The sequence below is a fragment of the Fundulus heteroclitus genome, unplaced genomic scaffold, assembly GCF_011125445.2.
Source record: "Fundulus heteroclitus isolate FHET01 unplaced genomic scaffold, MU-UCD_Fhet_4.1 scaffold_44, whole genome shotgun sequence".
Classification (NCBI taxonomy): Eukaryota; Metazoa; Chordata; class Actinopteri; order Cyprinodontiformes; family Fundulidae; genus Fundulus; species Fundulus heteroclitus.
In genome coordinates, this window is record NW_023396857.1 from 1,434,124 (window position 1) to 1,455,660 (window position 21,537).

Consider the following 21,537-nt stretch of genomic DNA (forward strand, 5'->3'; position numbering starts at 1 on the left):
TTACGCTGAAACTGTGACTGCTCCACTGAGCCCAGTTCTCCTGTAAATGTCCAGAGAAGCGCTGTGTAATAAAACCCCTGCAGAGGAAATTATATTTCACAGCAACTCATGAGTGGACAAATGAAATAGGGATGAGACTAAACAAATGAGAGATTTTAAAGCTGTGCAGGATCAGAGAAATACATAAAAACTGCAATAAAATGAGCTAAACAGCTTTGTGTCATAAAGTGGGACTAACTAGTGCTACAGTTTCATCATGACTTACAGAGAAAAACACACACACAGCTTCCAATGTTGTATTTAATAAAGAGACTGTGGGGAATATACAAGTTTCCTCTGACAATATGAAAATAAAAGACAACCCGAACTGAAGTATAAACAGAGATATGATGCCTTTCTTCCTCATCCTGTCGCATCGCATCATCGTGAAGACAAACTGGTGTCTTCCAGTGTCACAGACTGGAACACATCTGTTCACGGCGTCAGCCTTCGGATCAGGAAAACAAAAGTTCAGGAATCAGACCTTCTAATCAAATCAGCTGCTATTAAACACAAACCACCATTAAAGAGCCACGGGGGTGACTAACTCTGTTAACACGTAACACCGTCGCTGAGCAGTTCATCATCATCATGAGTTTTAAAGGAACAAACCAGGTTCAGAGCAGCAACGCTGTAGTTTTTATTTAAATAAAGCAGGTGTGTGCAGATTAAACTAAACCTGGTGATGTTGGAAATGATACCAGGGCCAAATTACGGTTTTAGGAATTAATATATATTATTTATTTTATACATAATATTGTCAAAACCTGTCAAAGCAATTTCAAGAGATTTGATCCTCTGCTCTAGCTGCTTTACAGACTCCCACCAGAAGGTGGCAGTAAATATATATTAAATGCAGAGAGCTGTGGGAAAGCAGTTATGCTTTATTTTACCTCCTTCTGCTTCTGTCACATTTAAGTGCTTCAAATGTTTTAACACGTTTTAATGTCAGGCAAAGATAACCAGAGTAAACGCAGAAAGCGATTTTATCAAACCAACCAACCCTGGCCATGTATGAAGAAGTAATCACACCCTGGATCTATTTACTGGAGTTTGAGCTGACTTCTAACGAGTCTTTTAAATCAATTAGTTCATTTCAGCTACATTGGAGGATGTTTCAACATTAGCATTTGAGGTCATGGCACAGCATCTCAACCAGATTGTAGTTTTGACTTTGACTAGGCCGCCCCATTCAGAGGTGGTTCTGCTGACATGATTTGGATCGTTGTGCTGCTGCGGAACCGCAGTGAGTTTGAACCTCGAGGATCTGCGTCAGGATTTTCTTTTAGTGAGACCAGACCATCATACTGCCACCACCATGTTCTACGCTAGGCTGTTTTTCTGAAATGCTGTTAGTTTTACAGCAGTTGTTACAGGATGTCCATCTTTTAAAAAGGTCCAGAAGTGTCTCATCTGACCAAAGACTTCATGCTTATCAAGATGTTTTTGTTTTTTCGGTAAATGTGAAATGAGTTCTTTGTGTTCTTCTGGCTCAGCAATGGTTCTGACCTTGGATCTCTCCCATGGATGCCATTACTGCCCAGTCTCTCTTTCTTATTGTTTGAATCATGATCTCTGACCTTAACTGAGGCAGTGAGGCCTGCAGAGCTTAGATGTTCTTCTGGGTTCTTCCGGGACCTCCTGGATGAGACTTTAAGGAGGTCTTGGAGTGATTTTGTTCACCCACAGCAGGTTTAACAAAGCTCTGCTACTTTTCCACAGAACGGTTCATGATGCCGCCAATGGAAACAAGTTGAAATGGTGATGAGCTACAAAACAGTCAGAAGTCTACAGGACTGTGGTGCACCCAGCGGTCTTCAAAGCTGGCCGATGAAGATGGTCCAATAGAAGACGGGATGGACCCAGGTGGACCATGACCATGAAAGTCGGACCTTTTATGAGACACAACCATGATATGCATAACGACAAGGATGTCCATCTGCCATAACATTATGACCACTGATTGCTGGTTCTCTGGTTTTGAAGAAGTTTGTAGGAGATCTTCTTGTCCTTGAAGTTTTAGGAACCAGAAACATGTGGTTTGCATTTTAGGGATGTTACTTTTAACCAAACTAAGATGGTTAGACATCTGGATCTAAGCTGTGATTCTGTAGAGCATCTCCACTCTGCCTTGCCAGGACACACAAGACCTCGGCCAACAAAGGAACCAAAGAACCAGAGAAAGCATCGTGGACAACCAAGGTTGGCCATTGTTGCCTATCCAAAGAGAAAAGCAGACCACTCAGGGTGTCCATGCTGACCCAGGTTTACCACCTGAAGCTCCTGCCAAGAACACAGGAGCACCCCCCCCCCCCCCAGCATTCCCTGTAGGGCTGCAGGGTGATGCTTCCTCTCACACTGCACACACACTACAAGAAACCAGTTAGAAGTTTCAGAAACAGGACAACCAGTCTGAGAAGATGTCCTGGCCTCCAGCTCTCCAGATTGCAATCCAATCCAGCAGCTGTGGGCAAAATACCTGATCAAATTAGGGTGGTCATAATGTTATGGCTGATTGGTCCGTACACCAGCTGGAACCATATAAAATAAATCTTGTTAATTAGGCCATCTTTCGCTGATCTGGTAATAAAGTCTCAACCTGTAGGTCAGAACCATGGTTGGGTTTGTCAGAATAACCGTTAAGTCCAACCGGACTCTGTGGATCAGTTATCTGCGTTATAGTGATCTCTGAATGAGGCTCATCTTCTGTTGATAATGACTGGAAAATCATCTTTAACACTAATGATGATGATTTGGAGAATGATCAATATGTAACAACAAATCGAGGCTAACTTAACTATTTGTGACCACGATGAACTATAAAATCTTAATATATTTCATGCACTGGTTCCTGGTCCTCTCGCTGAGTCTGTAACCGTCTGGAGTCCCTGATGTTCATCTGGTGGTGCACCGCTGCAAATCATCCGAGGTTGGCAGTGATTTTCTTTACAAAGACCCTTCAACATAAAATACTGAAGCTACTCTCAGCGCCACTCAACTCCTGGTCGGTCCCTAACGGAAATATGAAGAACAAAGAGAGGCATGCTTCCAGCGGTCGCCGCAGCGCCGGCTCAGACTTCCTGCCGGGGCTCGGCCTGACAACACAAGGCTGCGGTATTCTACACCCTGCGGGACGCAGAGAGAGGACTGACATGAACAAACACACAAACACGCCACCACCGAGTGTTTGGAGGGTGTCCAGACTGTGGTTCGGCCTACAGGTAACCTCTGCCATCTCCACACTACAAACAGCAGCAAAACAACAACAGCGAAGGCGGTGGCGCCCGTCGCCTTTATCTGTCGTCGGGTTTGGGCGAGTCCACCGGCTCTTCGTCTTCCTCCTTCTCGTCTGATGCGCCGATCAGCCGCTGGCGGGCGAAATCCTCGAATATGATGTCATCGTCACTGGGGGATGGAGAATGTAACTGAGGTTAGTTCAGAGCGTCTGCACAGCGTTTAAAATTATGCTCAACCGCCTCTCTGCTGGTGATGCAAACACATGGTTGACAGTTTCGCCCAAAATGATTCCCACCCATGGCAGATTTAGATCTAAAGATCTCTTTTAGTTTGAGAAATATTTCCTCCTCTAACTGGAAAGGAAATAGATGTGGGGTCAATGGCCAAGGAAGAGATTTGATGCCAATGAGCTTGCCAGAAATCACCCATACTCAATCGAAATAATCAGATTTTGTTGAAATTCAAGGCTCTACAACATTCAAAACACCAAATAACCAACAATTTATCAAGAACAACCACTTTCAGGGTAAAAACAGCAGCTTTCTGCAGTTGGCTTGCAGCAAATCATGGCTAAACCAGGCAAGTCATTCATGGCTGCTCGCAACTCAAGGAAGGGGCCTTAAGGTCATAACTAAATGTCTTCAAGTTCCAGTGACCACAGTAACAACTGTTATTAACAATGATCCCAAAGTACGTTGCAGGAAGTCAAAACAGACTAATGATGCAAGAAGTGAAGGACAGTCAGAGGACCACCATCCTATAAAACGCGGGTCATTCCGGTAACAACGTCTTAATGCAGACAACCCAACCCTATGTGCTGCTGGAGTCCCTGATGCAGATCAGGTGGGAAGCTTAGCTTTTATAACATCTCTGGGTCTTCTGCTCTTCTGTCATGTGGTCAGATTAATACAAAATGCATGTGTTCAGCCACATTGATGCATTCTTTAGACGGAAAAAGGAAGAAGCATTCAACCCTGAGAGCAGGATCTCTAACGGTGAACATGGTGGTGGGAGCATCATGCTTCAGGCATGTTTTTAAGCCAATGGGATGTGCAACCTAATCAAAATAAATCCAAACATAACAAAGAAAACTACATCAAGACTAAAAGGCAACATTTGGCAATTTAGAAAAGACACTTGGTCCAAGCCTACAGCTCAAAGATTTGGCAACGCTGAGTCAGCGCCCGACTTGAATCTGGAAGAGAATCAGCGTGGGGAGCAATTCTGATGGGCATTTAGTTGTTTTGTTGCTCAGTAAATATTTTTTCCTTGATTATTGATAAGAGTATTAATTATGTTGGAAACTGCAATTTTTGTTCAATATTCCTCAACGGCACCCTTACTACATTCTCTTATGATGTTTTGGAGAAACGTGTGATTTCCTGTCAGAAAACAAATCTTCTGAGTAAATTTAAATAACTTAAAAAAATCCACTTCCACCAGAAGTGTGAATAATTATGGGCTCCATTGTAGATCTAAAGATATTTCATGCCTTTTGTCTTTTATTTACATACATCTGTGTGCCTCAGTTATAGAAGAAACTAACATGAAGTCACGACAGAAACCAACTAACCTTTTAGGAAAACACTGAGGCGGTTCCTCTGGGTTCACAGAGGAGTAAAGGCTTAAAAGATGCTCATTAGAGAATATTTTAATGATAAAATTAGATAATTTTTCTTAATTTGAGATGGTTTTACTGGTAAGCCTTCTTACCAGCAGTTCTTTAAACATTTTCAAGTAGACCCAGGTTGGCGTTGTGAAGGAGAAAGTTCTCAGTCATCTCTTCTGGTTGAATACATGTTTGATAAAATTAAATTAATCCACGTATTCTGCTGATTTGATTTCTTACATGTGGCTCGACACCAGAACTGAGTGACTTGTGGAACACCATACAGACACATTAGGTTGCAAACAACCCCACTCCCCACTAGGTTCATTTGTAACGCCCTCTTACCTCCACCATGTGCATTAACCACAGTATTATTTGCATACATGCTAACATTTGCAGGCTGATGTTACAATAAAACATGCCGCTGATTAAAAAAGTAGTAATAGAACCAGGATCTAAGAGTAGATCTTTGTGGAGCACCAGCCTTAACTCTGATTACTTGATTTTAAATTGAAACAGCCTGAGACTGATCAGAAATATATGATTCTGAATCTATGGATGCACACGCTCACCGGCCACTATATTAGGCACATGCTGTTAGTAGCAGGTTGACCCCTTTATGCCTTTAGATCTGCCTTAAATTGTCTCTGACATAGATTAGTCTGAGATTCTGGTCCATTTTGACATGACAGCATCACACAGTGGCTGCAGATTGCTGGCTGACGCAAATCTTCCATCTGCCACGCCCCAAAAGGTGATCTACTGGACTGAGATCGTAGGACTGTGGAGCTCATGGATATACAGTGAAATGATCATGTGCAAGAAACCAATCCTAGATGATGTGAGCTTTGTGACAATGTGCTATTAGAGATGGGTCACACTGTGATCACAAAGGGACGGACATTTTCAGCAACAGAACTCGGGTTGGGCTGTAGTGTTTACATGTTGATACTCAGGGGTCCAAAGTGCTTTGAGAAGATGCCATTCACACCACCACCCCTAACCCCTGATACACAGCTGGAAGGATCTATGTTTACTCTAACCTCTCTGACCCTATGGTCTGAACGCTGCAGCTGAAACAGACTCTCATCTGACCAGGCAACATGTTTCCAGTCTGTCGTTTTCAGGTTTTGGTGAGTTGTGTGAAGTGAAGCCCCGGTTTCTGGTTCTGAGCAGATGGTAGGGTCATCTGGTTGGGTGTTCTGCTGCTGTAGCCCATCTGCTACAAGGATCAGTGCATTCTGTGTTCAGTGACGATGTTCTGGAAACCTTCAATGCATTCAAAGTTACAGTTGACTCTCCGTCATCTTGAGGGAGTCAGAGGCGTTTCTGAAGGAGACGGCTACTTCACATCTACCAGAACCTGCTGATTTAAGCAGATCAGCAGCTCTTTAAAAATCACTGAAAGTCTCATTCCTTCCACATTCTGACACTCGCTATGAACTTAAACAACTCACCCTAACCTCTGCTAGATGCCTACATGCAATGAACTGCTACTATGTGATTGTCTTGGCACGTTATTGATGAGGTGTTGCTAATAAAGTGGCCGGTGAGTTGTAAAAGGAGAAAGAAAAAGGAGATAATTTGGATGCACAATGGATTCTTCTCTGAGAAACACCTGCTGATCTCTGAGTCTGTTTAGATTAACTCTCTTACTTCAGCCCAGAAAAAACAAGTTTGATGAGAGCAACTCGGGAAGTAGACAGCAAGTGAAGTGCAATCGATGTCTGTGGATCTGATTAGCGTCCAGCCTGATGAGAGGCTGGGTTCTAATTTCACCAACACAGAAATGCTTCTTCTGACTCCTGTTCAGACGTGTCAGGTGTTATATTATATGGAGGTATGTGCACTTTACTGTATTGACTCCCCTGGTTCAGAGGGAAGCCTTCAGTAAAAACAGCAGAAGAAGAGCGTGGGAGAGACTGCAAGCCATGAATCTGACTGGAGTCAAAGAAAATGTACCATACACACCAGAATCTGGTTATTTTCAACATTTATCTGAGAACTAATTCATGTGTAGACTTCATGAGGTCGAGTCACGACTTCTTCAGTTAAAAGGCTTCCAGAGAAAACACCAGGAAGTCCATTTATGCTGAAAATAAAACCAGCATTGAATCCTTCTGGGGACAACCCCCCTGATAGTGTCTTAAAACAATCTCCCAACCATGGCAGTAATCAGGTCCAGAGTGGCTGCTGACAGCAGGAAGAGTTTCCCGTTTAAAGCCCATTTCCTGCAGCTCCAGCAGCAGCGCGCATTAGGATGCATTAAGGCTCCGGCTCAGGAGACGGCTCCATCGCTGCTAATGCTCCAGCGGGCCGAGAGGAAACCCTCTCTGCTGCCAGCACCGTCCATGAGAAGCACAACCAATCAGAGAGGCAGCTGATGAGGACTGACAGGTGGAGGCGGGGGGGGGGGGGGGGGGGTACGGCTGCTTACTTTGTGTCAAACTCAATCAGGTTAGTGTCGATCGGAGCTTCATCCGGAGCTGTGGAGAGTCAGAAAGAGGCAGTGAGAGCGGTGTCGTCAGCACTGAACACAGGATCCGCCGCTCTCCGCTTCCTCCATGAGGAGGTCGGACAAAGTTGGCCTTGTTGGCAGGATCCCGATCAGCAGCGTTAAAACAAGTCAGACATTAAAGCTGTTCTGGGTCAGAGAAGCTCGTTTGACACTTTTGCATCGTGAAACCTGAGCTTCAACATTCCCTTTAAAACGTCTGAAGTCAACGCTTTCATGGAAAGTCTCAAACAGAAGCTTTTATTTAACTCAGACAATAAATACAAGATATATACCTGAGGATATCTGAGGTCCTGCATCTTTAAATCTAACTTCCCTCTGAGGATAAACCTTTAACTGAGCTGTTGGTTGAAGTCCCTGGCAGGAAAGATGGCCGCCAACAAGTAGAGCGGACCTGACAAATATAATCTACAACTTTTAGCACGATAAAAGGTTGCAAGACAGTTAATAATAGTTTCTATACTGCTAATTTTATACTGTTGGTTCTAAAAAGTTTTAATGGGTGGCAAAACTTTCTTAAAAGAAACTTAGAATCAATGTGGAAGTTAGATTTTACAAGTTTATGAGGTTTAAAGGAACTTAAAGGTTTAGCTCATTTGCTAGCGCACAAAAACTTGACCTTTGGAGCCTCAGATGTGGGAAACATCCTCAGCGCGTCTCTTCACGTCAGATATAGACTGGATTCACCTGTAGCTGAACTGCACACGCAGAACATGCAATAATTATCTGGCAAAGATTGAAGATTTATAAAATAACGGAGGTTGTCCCACCCTCATAGTTACACAGCAGCGCTACATCATCATCATCAGGCAGCTGTGCTTTATTTTAACCAAAATGACATTGATTGGTGACAGGAAGTTACACTTTGTTTTAATATATAAAGCCAAGTAAAACAAAGTATATTTCAGTGTAATAACATGATATCACAGTATTACCAGTGATGGTGCCACCCTTGCTTTCCAATATGACGCATCATATTACGTGATAAAATTACAGCCCATCATACATCAGAACATGCCGTGGACCAGAGACTAGCGGCCATGTTTGAGGACAGAACCTCAGCCGTGTCAACAGGCTTACCTGTTCATGTGTTCATATAATGAGCACTAAAACCTTTACAACCACCATATAACCTGTATCAGATGGAAATTACTTTTGATATTCAGCCTTTAAGGTGAGCAGACGAGGCTTTCACTGAAGCGTCCGCTTGTCATCTGATTTATTGGGGGCTTGTCCGGGATCGTTAGCCTGTTTTGGACGTATAGTAAACGAGCAGGATAATCCAGACCATGATGGAGAACTTTAGTAGGTTGTTAAAATGCTTTCATTGAGAACATCTAAAGGAGTTCTTTAGCAACAGGAAACTGAAGACGACTCACCGTCTCTGTAGATGGACTCCTCCAACGGCTTCGGGTGCATTAATGTGAAAGGCAGCTCAACGGAGACGTCGCTGAAAGACAGGCCATCCAGGTGTGTTACGGCTCACAGGACACCACCAATCCACAGCTGATTCATTAACGACGTTTAATAATGTGTCGCCACGAGGAAGGCGACACATATCCACATGTGACCTTTTGTAAATCTCAGCGTGTTTTCATGTGTGACAGAGTGAAAGGTTACCTGGAAGCCAGATCTCCGAGAAGCCTGAAATCAATAAATATTTAACAGCATCAGTTGCAGAGAAGCAGCCCATCATTTCCAGCTGTTTAAAGTGACAGTAATTTTATCACTGGTCACATATGCCGACATCATATTAATGCAGTTTGTAATCTATGTATAGTGTGCAGCTCATTCTTTATCCAAAGGAAGCATGTAAAATATTGGAGGTTTTTCCATTTTTCTTCTGAACGGATCTAGAACCGTAGCTTCATGTTGATAAAATTTGAATAATGTGTGGCCTATTTTCTGCACTTGAAACGCAGGAGATTCTTCCAGTCCTTGTTTCCCTTTAAATTACCGACAGTCCTGTGGTCTTTCAAAGTGGTCCTAATTAATAGTTTCAGAAGAAATATTTGCTTTTCTTTGGACATGTGCTGCTGTTTGAGGACTAAGAAGCACAAAGTTTTCAGCCATGTTTGGGAAATCAGGCTGGATCAGTCAAACTGAACCATCTTTGGCCATTTTTACAGCTTCTACTGAAGGAATGGGATCAAATTATGGCAGCTTTCCAATAAGCAACACATCAGGGGAAACATGACCCAGGATGTTACAGCTGCAGTCGGTTTTCCTTCATTTATTCCTGACTGATTCTGAGCGGAGAGCAACAGCCATGAAGCCCAGGGTAGAGAACAGATGTTCCCCTGATGAGGACCTGAATCCTCACTCTAATCAAAAGATGTCCCATCAGTAGAGTTGGGGGTTCCAATCCCACCCTACTGTCCAGAGGCTGCGGATGAAAAGTACCTTTTTTTGGCTTGCTTTAATAAATTCATGGCAATGATTATTAACTTTTGCTGTCCCTGTAAAATAAACTAAAGAGCTAAAAAGTTAAAAACAGAGGGAACCCACCCGCCTCGCGACACCACCAGCTTCACTTTGACTTTGTAGGACACGATGATGCCCAGGATCTCCCTGTTGGCTCCGTCTCTCAGGCTTCTCAGGAGAGGAAACAGAAGGTCAGACACCAGCGCTCACATTTTCAGCCGACAGCGAAGGCATCACCAGTGTGACGGGACTCACAGAGTGCTGGAGGCCAGGTTGGTGTCCTCGTGCTTCAGCTTTCCGTCCAGGGCGAGGCCTCGTTTCTCCCTGTTGTTGGCCAGGAACGGCGTGAGGGTGAAGACTTTGCAGAAAGTTGAGCTGGGAGCCACAACATCGCTGAAGACACAGAGACCATGTTCAGGTTACGTCTCAGCCGCTGCAAGAGCTCCGGATTCATTTTCCCCTGAATGTCACTCGTAAATAAAACGTTCTGAATAAATGTTGAGGCTTTGGTCTGCAGAGTCCTCCTCACTGGGAGAAACCCAGCAGGCTGGGCTACAAACCAGACAAACGTGAACCCAAGACTGAGAACTGAAGCATTGCACTCATAAAGAATAATTCAGATTTTAGACAGACAGGTGTTGGTTTAGGTCTGCATGGGCGTTAGGAGCACAGAGCCACTAACGATGAGGAAGCCTGAGAACTCCCTGAGGGTTTTGATCATGGCCAGAGAATCCCCAGAGAGGCTGAGGAGTTTAATCCTTTTAGTAAAGCTGTGTTGGAGGTCTCCTGAGGCCTGAAGGAACATCGCAGCAGCTGCAGCAGTGTGGCATAAGGTCAGGCACGCATGCAGCGGGGCAGCATGGTTGTTAAGCATTTAAAGTGGGCTGAGGCACGTTGAGCAGCATGTAGTTATAACATGTCAGCATCATTGTTGTATTTTTGTTTCTCTCGATCCACATTATATATGTGGATGCACTGTTTATGCCTCATGCACCTTTTCCTCCTTTTAGCACCTTCTTTTGATTATTGAGCCGATGTGACACGTGAATTTCTCCACTGTGAGATTAATTAAGTCTATCTTATCTTATCTTATCTTATCTTATCAAAGCATGGGGCGACTGTGGGCGACAGTTGCAGGGTCATCAGCTATGTCCAGTGTCATAAACTATCACAAAAATGCAGAAATGTAATTTTCATTTTTAATTCAATGTATGTTCTAAACTTAAAATTCCTCTTTCCTCCTTCATTTTGGTTCTGATACCGGTCCAGAACAATCGACTCTTATGATACCTAAACTGTTTAGAAGCAGTAGAGCTTTCTAAGCTATCTAACATTTTAGCTTCATCTAAACCTTCTACCTGAATGTTTATTTAAGTTGTTTAAGGAGATATTTCCTTTGATCAGTGGCCCTATTTTAGACATGATTAATCTATCCTTTGTAAATGGATATGTACCACAGGCTTTTAAAGTAGCTGTTATTAAACCTTTACTTAAGAAACCATCTCTTGATCAAGATAAGTTAGTAAACTACAGACCTATATCTAATCTTCTTTTCTTATCTAAAATTCTTGAATTTTACTTTGACCAATCTATCTGGAGGATTTGATTGAATTTGACTTTGCAAAGAGCCTTGAGATGACATGTGTTGTGTGTTGGCGCTATAGAAATAAAATAGATTTGAATTGGATGCATGATCAACATGCAGCAGCGCCATCATATCAGAGGATGAAATGAGAAAAATCACTGGAGCACCAAATCCCAAAGGGGCAACAGGCTCATCGTCCAAAGAGGTTGGTAGAGGAGAATATTCTCCAGACAAATAAAGTCACGAATAAATGAAAATAACAAATCTGTAAATGTAAAAGGTAAGCAGTGTTTAGACTGCGGTTTCATTGGTTCAGATCTTTTCTTCAGCAAGACGATTCAAACTGCTGGAAGTTCTGTTTCTTCTCAGACTGAAGGTTCTGACTCTGATCTGTTTCTATCTGCAGACCAGTTTAGTTTCCAGCTTTAACCGTGCTTCATCAAATCATTGTGGAAACTGTCTGACATGGAAAGAGATTCTTGATTAGATTAATGTCTGAACCGGCTGCGTCGTCATGAGCGGCTGATGTTCTTCAGTCTGTAACCAGTGACTAAATGTTCCTGAGCCCAAGCTTTCATTTGAATAATTAGATAACGGCCATTTAACACGAGCCACAGAAAAACTAATGTCTTTCCAGCTAAATTCATTTAACAGATCAATTCGACCGTTTCAGCTGATGTGGGTCAGAGATCCAGGACGGAAACCAGACACTCCTCACTGAGAGTTCTGGTTCTGCCTGGTTCTCCTCCCACTGGAGCAGATCTCCAGGACTCCCTGGACCTCAGGACCGCTGAAGGCTTCAGATGCATCAGTAAATGGAGAGCTTCTCCTTTCAGCTCAGCTCCTTCTCACACCTAACCAGAGCGGCGTCCACATGCCTGGAGATAAATGCCTGCAGTTATTCCTTTATCAGCCATCTGTCGCTTTTCCTTCCTTTAATCTGCCGCTTGTTGAAAGCTGAAGACACGACGCCTCCAGAAGGTTCCCTCTCTATACGACCAGGAGATTTTTTATACATGTTGGTGTTTCTGTCTGATGAGAAGAGTGGAGCCCCCCCGCTCCTTTTAAGGGCGGGAATCACCACAGTAACCAATGACTAAGGGATTTTAAAGCCATTAGTTGTCATGGTGAGCTTCATTTTCCTAGCAGAGATGAGGAGGCTGATGGAGGCAGTAGCTCCACATGCTTCCAATTAAACGTTCTATTTTTCCTACCTGAAAACAACATAATTATTTACCTTGCATCTGTTTTTTTGCCTTTTTGATAAAATAACAAAAAGTCTAGAGTAACTGGAAGGGACCAAACAAAGTCCTTAATGCAGCTACTGGTGGAGTTTTTGCACCAAGCTCTGCAGAAACCTGCAGAAACCTGCAGGTGACCCGGAGCTTCTGTGTTTGAAGGTGTGACGACTGAATGAGACTCACTCCGACTCCTCCACGGCCACGGGGCATTTGTACTGCGCCGTGTTGAACAGGCAGATGTCTGCGTACTGTCGCACTGCGGACACAAACCAGAGTTACAGGAGCCAACATGGCCGCCGCGGGAATCACAGGGAGCAGCTGAGAGGCCCACCTGAGATCTTCATCTTCTTCACCGTCTTGTTGGTGTTGTTGGTGACGTGGACGTTGACGCTGATGGGCTCGCCGTGGTAATAAATCTGAGACAGAGCACAGAGAACCTCAGAACCACATCTGGACCGTCCAGTTAGGAGAAGTCCACAATTATCTGCCTGTAGCGCCACCTTCTGGACAAACGGTGCAGCATGCCGCTAACAAACATCCAAAGTTTATCATGAATCATTTCCTGGGTGGAAGACTGCAGTCAAAAACCAAATCACATTTAAAGAGGTCTTCCCCCGGGTTGGACCCTGGTCCCTGGACGCCCTTTATCGGGTCTACCTGTGTGGCCCCGCCCCCCAGGTGGTACCTCCTTGTCCAGCGAGGCCTCCAGGTGGAGAGGTTTGTCCGACATCAGGAACTGTCTGGTGGTCTCGGCTGTCGGCTGAGGACCCGGTTTCTCCGGAGCGTACTGCACCTTCCTGATCACCAGACGCACCGAGTTCCTGGAACAACGAGACCTCAGAACCGCTCTGCAGAACCCGACCCGGACGCCAGCGGACCTCACCGGGGTCCTTTTACCTTTTGTGGATCTTCTCTTCCAGATTTTCTGCGCAGAAAGCTTTCACCTCAAAGTCGACTCCGCAGGCCTGAGGACAGAAACGGGACGACGTGTTGGTCTGAGTCAGAACCGACAGAACGGCAGAGAACCCAACAGGAAGGACGGTACCTTCCCGGTGTCCTCCGGTCCCGGCTGCAGGGTGACGGAGCACGGCAGGTTGAGGGGAATCTGGAACAAACCCGTTATGATGTTACCAGAACATCTGTGACTCGAGGAAAAGGAAACTTCTGATCCCGCTGCTGAGGGGCGGACCAGTTTTGGGTTCATTTACATGTTATTAAGCCACAACAAGACCTTTTTGGGCGATAATATAAAGCTTGGAACTCCACACCACTGCAGATATTTTGAATTGAGAAAGCTTTCTGGATGGGAAGCAAACCGTCTTCAAACTTTGGAAAAAAGTCCAGTTGTTGTTGTTTTTTAACTTTTTTTGTTCTGATCCCAGAATCATAATTCCTCCATCAGAGCCATTTGTCTTTGGAGAACCTGATAGTAAAGAATTACAATAGTCCAGCCTTGAAGTAACAAATGCATGGACTAGTTTTTCAGCATCACTCCTGGACAGAATGTTTCTAATTTTGGCGATATTCCGGAGGTGAAAAAAGGAAACTCTGGAAACCTGTTTAATATGGGATTTAAATTACATGTCTTGGTCAAAAATAACACCAAGATTTTTAACTTTATTACCAGAGGCCAGGTTAATGCCATCCAGATTAAGTGATTGATTAAGAACTTTATTTTTTGAGGACTCTGGCCCAAAGATTACAACTTCTGTCTTGTCAGAATTTAGATGCAGGAAATTTAAAGTCATCCAGCTTTTGATGTCATCAAGACATGACTGCAGTCGAAGTAATTGATTGGATTCATCAGGATTTATGGATAAATATAGCTGAGTGTCATCAGCATAACAGTGGAAATTAATCCCATGCTTTCTGATAATTTTGTCTGAATGTATTTTCCTGACTATAAGGTGGGTGTATTGTCTGATAAAGTCCCGTGAGATGATATGTGGTGTGAGATGCTCCACATAAACACAGCTGAGCTGAACTGAATGCTCATTCTGGTCCATTTTATCCTGTGAACTTTAGAGAACAGTGAAGGTTTAAAGACGCCAAAGGGATCTGCTCTTTACTGAATACATCTGCTGGTAGCCTGCCAGCCAGCGCACCGGTTAGGGAACCAAATGTTTTACTTCACATTAGAATATTCTAAGTATAAAATAATGGGCCACAGAAGTGTGCAGCCATTTTAAGAGAATAAAGGAATAAAACTTGGAGGAGCAAATCAAACTCAGCTGGTAAGTGTAAAAAGCTTCATCTCTGTACCTCGAAGGTGAACGGATGGGCGTGCTCTCCCAGTTTTTTAATCAGGCGCTCCTGAAGACGAGTCAGACTCTTCTTCTCCTCAGGCAGTGGAGGAAAGGCCTGGATGTTCGCCACAAACAGGTCCTTCCTGAACGTCAGGCCCAGGACGTCCAGATCCTCTCGACCGTATCGGAACGCACAGGTGAGAGTGACAAACACTGGCAGGAAACATAAATCACTTCCTGTTAGAGGATCCATGCTCTGGAGCTGAGGCCGCAGGATTTAGTCATATTACCAGAACTTTTAAAGTTTAAGATCCTTCCCTGAGGAACCCCGCTAACTCAAACACTCTCAGGTTTCTCACCTTTCCTCTCCTTCAGGTATTCTGGGTCAATCAAAACCACCCCATCTGCAGGAAGAGAGGAGCAGAGCGTGAAGGGCTGATGATCGGCAGGTTTTATTTTCATAGCCTGACTAAAACCTCCTCTCACCGACAGGCTCCACCAGGTCCACATGGTCCACAAAGTCTCTCTTCCCCAGGTAGACCGTGAGCTGAGGGAAAAACGACAGAATCAGAATGAACGGCTTGAAAAATGTGACCTAAGCAGATCATAAAAACATCTCTGCAGCTCCTGGAGAGACAATATTCAGCTTTTCTGCTCTCCTAGAGACTCCTACAGCAATAGAGAGGAACTCTGGGTAACAGATAATATCACTTATCAGTCAGCCGTCCATCAGCTGAACCCACCTGACTGATGACCAGCAGGTCAGATAGACAGCCTGTTCTGAGTTCAGTTAAATCCAGAATGCATGAAAATTATCCTTAACCTCTTTAAATCTGTTTCAGAGAGCGGCGACTGAGGCTGAGAGACAAACTGGGGAGAAATGGCGAGCTGCAGGATGAATTATGAATAAAAGTGAGACCAGAGGAGCAGGATGTCGTCCAGGATGCTGCATTCCAGCTGGATGTTGCTTTTTATGTCAGATTTTATAAAAAATCCACTCCGGTTATATTGTTGCATAACAGCCAAAGTTCATTAAGCGTGATGCTACTGTGTTGTCTTTAAAATGAAACGATGTTTGCTTATTCTAAGCCGGCCCTAGGCATGAGCGAACTTAGCCGCTGCTACATCAGGAGCGTAGAATCTTAACCGCAGATTCAAAATGTTCACTTTTATTTGAGAATGACGGTTACATCAAAGTTGATTTGATGGTTTCAGCAAAGATATTTACCATTTTTACCATTTTTCAAAATGTACATAGAGAAATGTAAAGGAATTGCCAAGTTTACTTTGTAAAGTTAAAAAGAATAATCAGTGGTTGTGGTGTTAACATCGTTGCAATCTAACAAATTAACATTTTATTTCAGACGATCCAGTCAAATTACAAATTTTACATACAAACATTATGAGTAAATAACACAGTTAATAATGTTATCTGTTTAATTTGATGATTATGTCTGAAAAGATGAAGAAGAGAGACTTATGTCACTGATACTACGAGTTTAACCTTTCTTTGTGTTTGAGCTCAGTTTGTTCATAGATACGTCTCGGCTAGAACAACCAATGAATGATGTGTGATTTCTTTTAAGCTCAGCCAGGTAAACTTTGGCCCCTGCCCCAGATTCCACAAAGGAAAGGTTTATCAAGCTTATTTACATCTTCAGAGACGTTTTAATTGATACCAACAGCGGCAGTTGTTGCATGAACGGTGGAGGGGTTTTCAGCTTTCTATGGTAGTTTTCTCTACCATAGAAAGTACTCCTGGGTCAATGTGAGCTTCTGAGCTTTCTGTGTCTCTGCTCTGTCTTCTCTACCATAGAAAGTACTCCTGGGTCAATGTGAGCTTCTGAGCTTTCTGTGTCTCTGCTCTGTCTTCTCTAACATAGAAAGTACTCCTGGGTCAATGTGAGCTTCTGAGCTTTCTGTGTCTCTGCTCTGTCTTCTCTAACATAGAAAGTACTCCTGGGTCAATGTGAGCTTCTGAGCTTTCTGTGTCTCTGCTCTGTCTCCTCTAAGCCCCAGTGGGTGGAGGCAGATGAGCGTTCACACTGAGCCTGGTTCTGGTTCTGCTGGAGGTTCTCCTCCCTGTTAAAGGGGAGTTTTCCTCTCCACTGTCGCTTCATGCATGCTCAGTATGAGGGATTGCTGCAAAGCCATCAACAATGCAGACGACTGTCCACTGTGGCTCTACGCTCTTTCAGGAGGAGTGAATGCTGCTTGGAGAGACTTGATGCAACCTGCTGGGTTTCCTTAGAGAGGAAACTTTCTCACCAACCTGGAGGATCTGATGGAGTCTGACTTTGGAAAAAGCCTTGAGATGACATGAACCCCAGTCGGTCGAGGCAGATGACCGTTCATACTGAGCCCGGTTCTGCCGGAGGTTTTTTTTCCCGTTAATGGGTGGTTTTTCTTCCCACTGTCGCTTCATGCTTGCTCAGTATGAGGGATTGCAGCAAAGCCATGGACAATGCAGATGACTCTTCCTGTGGCTCTACGGTTCCCCAGGAGTGAATGCTGCTTGTCGGGACTTTGATGCAATCAACTGGTTTCCTTATATAGGACATTTTTGACCAATCTGTATAATCTGACCCAATCTGTATAATATGATTGAACTTGACTTTGTAAAGTGCCTTGAGATGACATGTTTCATGATTTGGCGCTATATAAATAAAATTGAATTGAATTGAATTGAATTGATGTGTTAATTGGTGCTTATAAATAAAATTTAATTAAATTGAAATAGTTCAGTAAAAACATTATATAAAATGTTCTCTACAGGAATCTGCGTCTCCATGACGCTTTGTGCTGAAACAAAAACAAGACTCACCTTTCCGTTGGGGCTGGCCTTCTTAAACACTCTGAAATCAAACAGAAAGACAAAAACAGGTCAGGGCACTTTGTTCTGTATTCATGATTTGCTTTATTATTATTATTATTATTATTATTATTATTATTATTATTATTATTATTATTATTTATTGATTCTTTCTGCTGAACTGAAGTCCTCCAGGGTGTAAAGACCCGATGCAATCGGCGGACCACTGTCGCCACATGCTTGCTGACAAGGAGGGATTGCTGCAAAGCAATCAGCTGAGCTTCTTTAGGCACTTTTCTTTCTACAGTTGGAATCCGATGAATTTTTAACTTGAACTGAGTTGGGATGTATGTAAGGGCAGAATTATGAATTGTTGTATAAATAAACTGAGCTGAACTTCAATGATTGTCAGCTCCCACTGGGGCTGGTTGCTGATCCAAATCAAATATTCTAACAGAACGGCACATCTTTAATTGGTTTGGAGATGAAATAACACGGTAGCTCCTATAAATCTGTCCAGGAAGCAGATAAATCCAGCACAATGCTCCAGGTTCACAAGCTCCAAATCCACAAATACTTTTAGTTTTATTTTACCATCTAGATTAAACATTTCTTTTATTTATTATCCAGGTTAACCTTTAATTTATTTTGTTCTGAGAATGAACCAGAATGTTTCTACCTGGCCTCTTCTCGGCCCCCCGGACAAAAACATGTCAAGGGGCCCTAAATGTGATTGATGAAAGCAAGGTTTGAAACCAAGCTCCGCTTGTAGGGAAGGTTTTACCGCCTGCTGTCAGTCATCATCAGCTTCCTTTTTGCTTCTTGTATAAAAGTGCCTGACAGGAACCCCCCCATTAATGTGGTCATAAATTAGCTTCTGCGGCTCCATTAGCTCCCAGCTTCCACCTCAATCAGCAGCATCAGGGCGCCGTGTTACAGGAAACCGCCCGGACTCCAGGGAGCGCGCTCAGTGCACAATTAGCAGCTCACCATAAACTCTCTAATTATTCCAATTAGATTTTAGCGCCGAGCGGCTCCACAGCTTCACTTCACAAATCACTCCGAGCTGCTGGAGAGCAAAGCTGCCAATTAAAGCCAACTTTAACCTCTCAGGTTCTGTGCTCGGTTCTTCGGATCGTCGCAGTAAACAGAACTTCGGGTTTTGGACCCCGGCTCAGTTCAGCTTCATGTCATCAGAGCAGCAACACTGAACTGGACTGGATAATTCTGACATTTTTGACCCGGAATTAGGCAAATTCAGATAGAAAATATAATGTTCAAGTTTAATGTACCAAACAACTCGTCCTGAGAGCTAAAAAGTCTGCAAATAGTGCTTAGCATCTGATAAAATGTAAATGTTTGACTTGGAAAAGAGAAATTACAGACAAACTTTACAGAATGATGTAATTTATTGTAACCTTGCCTGCAATCTGAATCTTTGTGCTATTTGTGCATCTTGTGCTGCTTGTCAACGTTTCGGGACCGAACCAAAGACGGTTTGGACCAATCACGTTGCAGTATTGTGGTTTAAGGCGGGACATACCAGCTGTGATGAAAGCAAGAGGCCAAAGCTGAATCAACATAAACATGGCGGCGCAGGAGGACGCAGCTGCTGCTCTCATCTGATTGGTCAGAATCCACCATTATTATGAGTGTCACTACTTAAATCAGCGCGCACTGACCAGCGTAACTTCTGGTGGTTTCTCATGCCGCCTGCTGCTTACATTTTTATTTGATACCGTGATTGGCTAAAACCAACCTTTGGTAGGCGGGCACTAGGTGTGGCTTCGTCCAATCAGCTCAGAGAGTTCTGCTGCATGTCCCTCCGTTCCCTGAACGGATTGGACGGGAGCAGAACCAGATTAATAATGTGCAGAACGGAGAGAGCTGCACGTTATTAAGTCCAGTTTATCTGCAGCTCATTTCAGCAGCAGGGCGGTTCAAAGTTTACATCATGAAAACATAAAAACATCATAAACACATCAGTCTCTGGTTGTGAGACCAGCACCAAACATTTAATTATATCAGGTGAAAACATGAATAAACATCAACATGTTGGTCAGAGTTCAAGGCTGAAAGCTGCTCTGAACAGTTTCTCAGTCTGATTTAAAGGAACTCAGAGTTTCTGCTGATTTCCTGTTTTCTGAGAGTTTGTTCCAGATCAGTGGAGCATAGGAACTAAATGCTGCTTCTCCATGTCTGGTTCTGGTTCTGGTTCTGGTATCAGTCTGACTCGCCATGTTAATATTCTAGCTAAGCCTTTGTAGTTGAAACATCATTAGATTAAGTTTGTAGTCCAGCGTTGACCTGCTGCTGCTCCACAGTAATGTGCTTCCTCTATCTGTTCTGTTCATGTAAAGAACTTCGTCTAGTTAGTGAAATAAACTGACCTGGAACCAGCCGTTGATGAGCTGGACAGAAATATTGTTTAGAGGAAAGGGAAATTACCAGTTAATATGATTAATACGGTCAGATTAAATCAAAATGAAATGGTTTAAAGTTTGGTTGAACCGGACTAAATTTTTTTAATGAATTGTTCAAAGTTAAAGAGAATCTGGTTTAAAATGTATTTATTTTCAAAGAAAACAGAACATTGGTTTGAGTCGTGGTTCCTCTGCTGGGATCAACTGTCAGTCGGATAAAACTAAAGTAGATTTGTCTTAGGGCTGGACGATATAGAAAAAAAGAATAACATTAAAATAGAAATCATATTGATCAATCCATTTTCCAAACCGCTTAATCCCTCATGGGGTCGCTGGTGCCTATCTCCAGCGTTCACTGGGCGAGAGGCAGGGTACACCCTGGACAGGTCGCCAGTCTGTCGCAGGGCAACACAGAGACAGACAGGACAAACAACCATTCACGCACACACTCACACCTAAGGACAATTTGGAGAAGCCAATTAACCTAACAGTCATGTTTTTGGACTGTGGGAGGAAGCCGGAGTACCCGGAGAGAACCCACGCATGCACAGGGAGAACATGCAAACTCCATGCAGAAAGACCCAGGGGTGTACTCGAACCCAGGACCTTCTTGCTGCAAGGCAACAGCGCTACCCACTGCGCCACTGTGCAGCCTATATACATATTGATCAATATAGATAATTTTCAACAAATTCAAAACATATATTTTAAGTGCAACCTTGGCCATTTTATGCTGTTGCTTAGCAACCTATTTTTAGATACAGACACAAACACTGAATTCAAACTCAACCCTTTATTCAACCAACTTTTTACCAAAACAGCAAGTTTTTAAAAAAGAAAAAAGAACACGTGCTCTCTGAACTCTAAAGGGGGCGGAGCTTGGTTCCTGGGTCTGTGTTGTGATTGGTTGGGAGGATGTAATGATGTAATATTAACCTACATGATAGAATGCAAAAGGAAGGAAAACTGTCATTCTATTGAACTTTTTATTGACCCTTTTTCTATAGATCCACATATATTATTGAATTATCGTCCAGCACTAACTTGGCTTTGATTGGACTGAACTGTAACATTTGATTGACCAAACACTTTATTTACAGACTAATGTAACCTGTCCTCTCTGTAAAGTCCAGGTATTTTTCCAGTGAAGAGGCTCTGCACAAATGAAACTGAGCAGAGGCTGAATTGATCAGCCGCAGCTCGTTAAGTCAGACGGGTTTATGTGCTGTTGTGGTGAAACACTTCCCATCATCAGAGTGAGAAGATAAAGCTGCTGCGCCCAGGAGGAGAAGACAGTAAACACCATTAAAGATTCATTAGACCCAAATAGAGTCAAACCAACAATCCGCTTTGACGTCTGACAGGAGGGCAATGAGAGCTTATTAACAGATAAATCCTGACTTTCC

At 43.4% G+C, this 21,537-nt stretch overlaps 1 protein-coding gene across 2 annotated transcripts in view; it reads right to left on the minus strand.

The window, feature by feature from the left end:
- Positions 1-283: 283 nt before the first annotated feature.
- The window catches only part of arrb1 (arrestin, beta 1), a 33,611-nt gene continuing 12,357 nt past the window's right edge, over positions 284-21,537 (minus strand). Inside the window, exons 2-16 of one of the 2 annotated variants that reach the window (XM_036131500.1) lie at positions 17,721-17,751; positions 15,383-15,443; positions 15,256-15,300; positions 14,913-15,109; positions 13,696-13,755; positions 13,548-13,615; positions 13,336-13,471; positions 12,982-13,066; positions 12,834-12,906; positions 10,080-10,217; positions 9,909-9,992; positions 9,021-9,044; positions 8,780-8,850; positions 7,323-7,371; positions 284-487 (exon numbers count right to left, since the gene is read on the minus strand). In XM_036131500.1, coding sequence (XP_035987393.1) covers positions 475-487; positions 7,323-7,371; positions 8,780-8,850; positions 9,021-9,044; positions 9,909-9,992; positions 10,080-10,217; positions 12,834-12,906; positions 12,982-13,066; positions 13,336-13,471; positions 13,548-13,615; positions 13,696-13,755; positions 14,913-15,109; positions 15,256-15,300; positions 15,383-15,443; positions 17,721-17,751 — 1,135 coding nt within the window. In that variant the 3' untranslated portion in view covers positions 284-474. Of the gene's footprint in view, positions 3,445-7,322; positions 7,372-8,779; positions 8,851-9,020; positions 9,045-9,908; positions 9,993-10,079; positions 10,218-12,833; positions 12,907-12,981; positions 13,067-13,335; positions 13,472-13,547; positions 13,616-13,695; positions 13,756-14,912; positions 15,110-15,255; positions 15,301-15,382; positions 15,444-17,720; positions 17,752-21,537 lie in introns of both variants that reach the window. The other variant, XM_036131498.1, reaches the window with a different exon arrangement.